The sequence below is a fragment of the Setaria viridis genome, chromosome 9 (genome assembly GCF_005286985.2).
Source record: "Setaria viridis chromosome 9, Setaria_viridis_v4.0, whole genome shotgun sequence".
Lineage (NCBI taxonomy): Eukaryota > Viridiplantae > Streptophyta > Magnoliopsida > Poales > Poaceae > Setaria > Setaria viridis.
The window spans coordinates 42178117-42181288 of record NC_048271.2 but is presented as its reverse complement, the minus strand read 5'-3'; the positions used below and the strand labels follow the sequence as shown (position 1 = coordinate 42181288).

The following is a 3172-nucleotide window of genomic DNA, read 5'->3' as shown; positions in this document are numbered from 1 at the left end:
AATTAAGTTAATATAGTTGTACGTGGAATATATTTGTATGTTATTGTTGGCCATATGGAAGAGATACTTATGTGTTGCACTTTTGCTACAGGAAAACGAGTCGAAGAGCGTGCTATAAGTTGCATATTAGAAACATAGCATGAGGATTTATAGAATCAATTTCCATCTTCCACCCCTATGAATTTAACATAGGCTTATACCCAAATTTTTTTGAAAAGCTGTGAAATGCCACATTTAAAAACAAATAGCCTACTCTATTGAGTAGATTACAGTTCCTTTCCAATGAAGGGATCCAAACGGGCCCGAGTATCCCAAGTTATTAAGCATCAACTGGACTTCTGGACAGCGGTTTACATGTCAAACGAGTGACACGCTGCCAGGAGTACGTGGTTGACCTAGAAGCAGAGACGGATAGAGATCTCGTGCAGTGAATCTAGATCATTCGCTAGGAAAACGGACGGCATCGGGATCTCTCCGTCCAGCAGGAACAACTACTGTACCGTGAAACCAACATGCATGAACACGCGAGATTACACGATGTAGCTGTGGCTATCGGTGGTACCGGCGGTCGCGCCGGTGCAAGACGCGACAACGGCCTCGTTGCGCTCCTCATCCTCCTCCATGGTGTCCGACATGCTTTTCCCCATCGTCTCCGGCAGGCAGGCGACGAACAGCGCGGAGCACCCGATGGCGATCCCGAACACGCCGAACGACCAGAATAAGCTCCTCTCGCGGCCCAGCGCGATGAGCACGGGCGCCGCCACGCCGCCCAGCACCATCGCCTGCCGCACCAGCCCCACCGCCGAGTTGCGCACGGACGTCGGGAACAGCTCGGTGGAGTAGACCAGCATGACGTCGATCGCCGTGCACGCCGCGAAGAAGGACAGCACCTCGGCGGACATCCTCGCCGCCGCGGCGCCCCGCGGGATGGCGGCGCACGCGAGGCTGCACGCCCCCGACGCCGCGGCCAGTGCGATCACCGAGCCCCGCCTGCCGGCCCTGCTGATGAGGACGCACGCGAGGGCGGCCGACGGCAGCTCGGCCAGCGCGTTGTACGCGACGCTCAGGTAGAGGTTGGATCCCAGGCTGCCGACGTTGAGCGGCATGCCGAAGTAGACCATCCCCACGCCGAAGCTGGCCGCCATCATCGCCGCCAGCCTCCGGAGCGCCCACCGCCGCTCCCACACGGCCCGCAGCGTGGCGAAAACGCCCCCGCCGGCGCTGTCCGCGTCCGCGGCGCACGCGTCCAGCATGCAGAAGCTGGCGGCCGTCGTGTCGCTCCTCCCGTTGAGCGAGATGATCTGCCGCAGCGCGTCGACGGCCTCCTGCTTCCGGCCGCGTACCAGCAGCCACCGCGGCGACTCCTGGACAAGGAAGTAGACCAGAATGGAGTAGCAGAGGCAAGGCACGGAGGTCCAGAGGTACATGTTCCGCCAGGACGCGTCACGGAACGCGTAGGCGAGCGCCGGGAGGGACAAGAACCCGACGGCGAAGCAGAAGAAGGACGCCACGTTCACCCTGTCGCGGCCCCGCTTCCCGACGAGCTCCGTCGACAGGACCAGCGCGCACGTGCCCACCGTCGACCTGAAGAAGCCGGACACGAACCGTAGGGCGGCGTACGCCCAGACGTTGGTCGCGGAGGCGGTGAGCACGCCGGATACAGACATAGACACCAGAGACACGAGGAGCATCTTCTTGCGGCCGAGGAGGGAGTCCGCGAGCGTCGTGAGGAGGAACCCGCCGGCGAGGCAGCCGGCGAAGAACGACGACGCCGGGAGGGTGACGAGCGCCGGGCCAGCGCAGTTGAGGGCCCACTCGGAGACCAACGAGGCCACGGCAGGCCGGTCCCATGCCCATGAGCCCGGCGGGAGATCGCACGGCGAGGCCGCGGCTGGGGAGCACGAGGAGTTGTTGCCGGTGGAGGCGGCGAGGCAATGCCAGTGGGGCTCGGCGTCCGTGAACGCGGAGATGAACACCTGCTGCGCGTCGAAGGCCCAGGCGAAGGCGACGAAGACGGCCTTGAGCAGCTGCAGGAAACGGGTGGCGCCGATGTACGTCTCGATCACGTCATCGATGGATGGCTGCTTCGCCGGCTCGGCCTCCTGGCTGCCTGTTAGGAGTGGGGCAGCAGCCGCGTTGGTCATCATGGACATGGCTGTGTGTGCTCGTGCGATTGTCTCTATTAAACCCTTCAAAAGGCGGAGACGGACTAGGGGTGTTTGGTGGTAGGTGGTAAAGTGTTACATCGGATGTTCGGATGTCAATTAGGAGGATTAAATATGAGCTAATTATAACTAATTGCAGAACCCCTATGCTAATTCGCGAGACGAATCTATTAAATCTAATTAATCCATCATTAGCAAAATGGTTACTGTTGCACCACATTGTTAAATTATGAACTAATTAGGTTTAATAGATTCGTCTCGCGAATTAGACTCCATATGTGCAATTAGTTTTGTAATTAGTCTATATTGAGGGGGTGTTTGGGAGACACGGGCTAAACTATAGCCCCTGTCACATCGAATGTCTGCATACTAATTAGGAGTATTAAACATAGGATAATTACAAAACTAATTGCACAACCCCTAGGCTAAATCGCGAGACGAATCTATTAAGCTTAATTAGTCCATGATTTGACAACATGGTGCTACAGTAATCATTCGCTAATGATGGATTAATTAGGTTTAATAGATTCGTCTCGCGATTTAGCCTAGGAGTTCTGCAATTAGTTTTATAATCAGCTCATGTTTAGTCCTTCTAATTAGCATCCGAACATCGATGTGACAGGGTTAAAGTTTAGCCCCTGGTATCCAAATGTCCCCTTAATACTCTAATTAGCATCCAAATATCCGATGTGATAGGTACTAAACTTTAGCAGAGGTATCTAAACGGGACCTTAGTCCCAACCCATGGTATCGAGGGAGCAGTGTCCATACATACAGTCAAGTCACCAAGACATCGCTCGTAGAAACTACCCTTCCAACCCATCGTTTCTTCACGTGAACCATAATAAAGTACAATCACATTTCTCTCCTCCGTCTGTTGCGCTTCTATCCGCATCATCACTGTCCCGGCAAGCTTTCGAGCAGAGCTCCAAGTCACGGCCGGTGGAGCCAAGAACTGACCAGCGACGGCGGCAACGGCGTGGTGCGTGGGCGGCCCGTCCTCTTCC

The 3172-nt window shown here is 56.0% G+C and overlaps 1 protein-coding gene across 1 annotated transcript; it reads right to left on the bottom strand.

The window, feature by feature from the left end:
- Positions 1-226: 226 nt before the first annotated feature.
- LOC117841069 (organic cation/carnitine transporter 2) lies at positions 227-2144 on the bottom strand. Its single transcript, XM_034721639.2, has one exon. The coding sequence runs from the start codon at positions 2142-2144 to the stop codon at positions 531-533; it is 1614 nt and encodes a 537-aa protein (XP_034577530.1). The 3' UTR covers positions 227-530.
- Positions 2145-3172: the final 1028 nt, after the last annotated feature.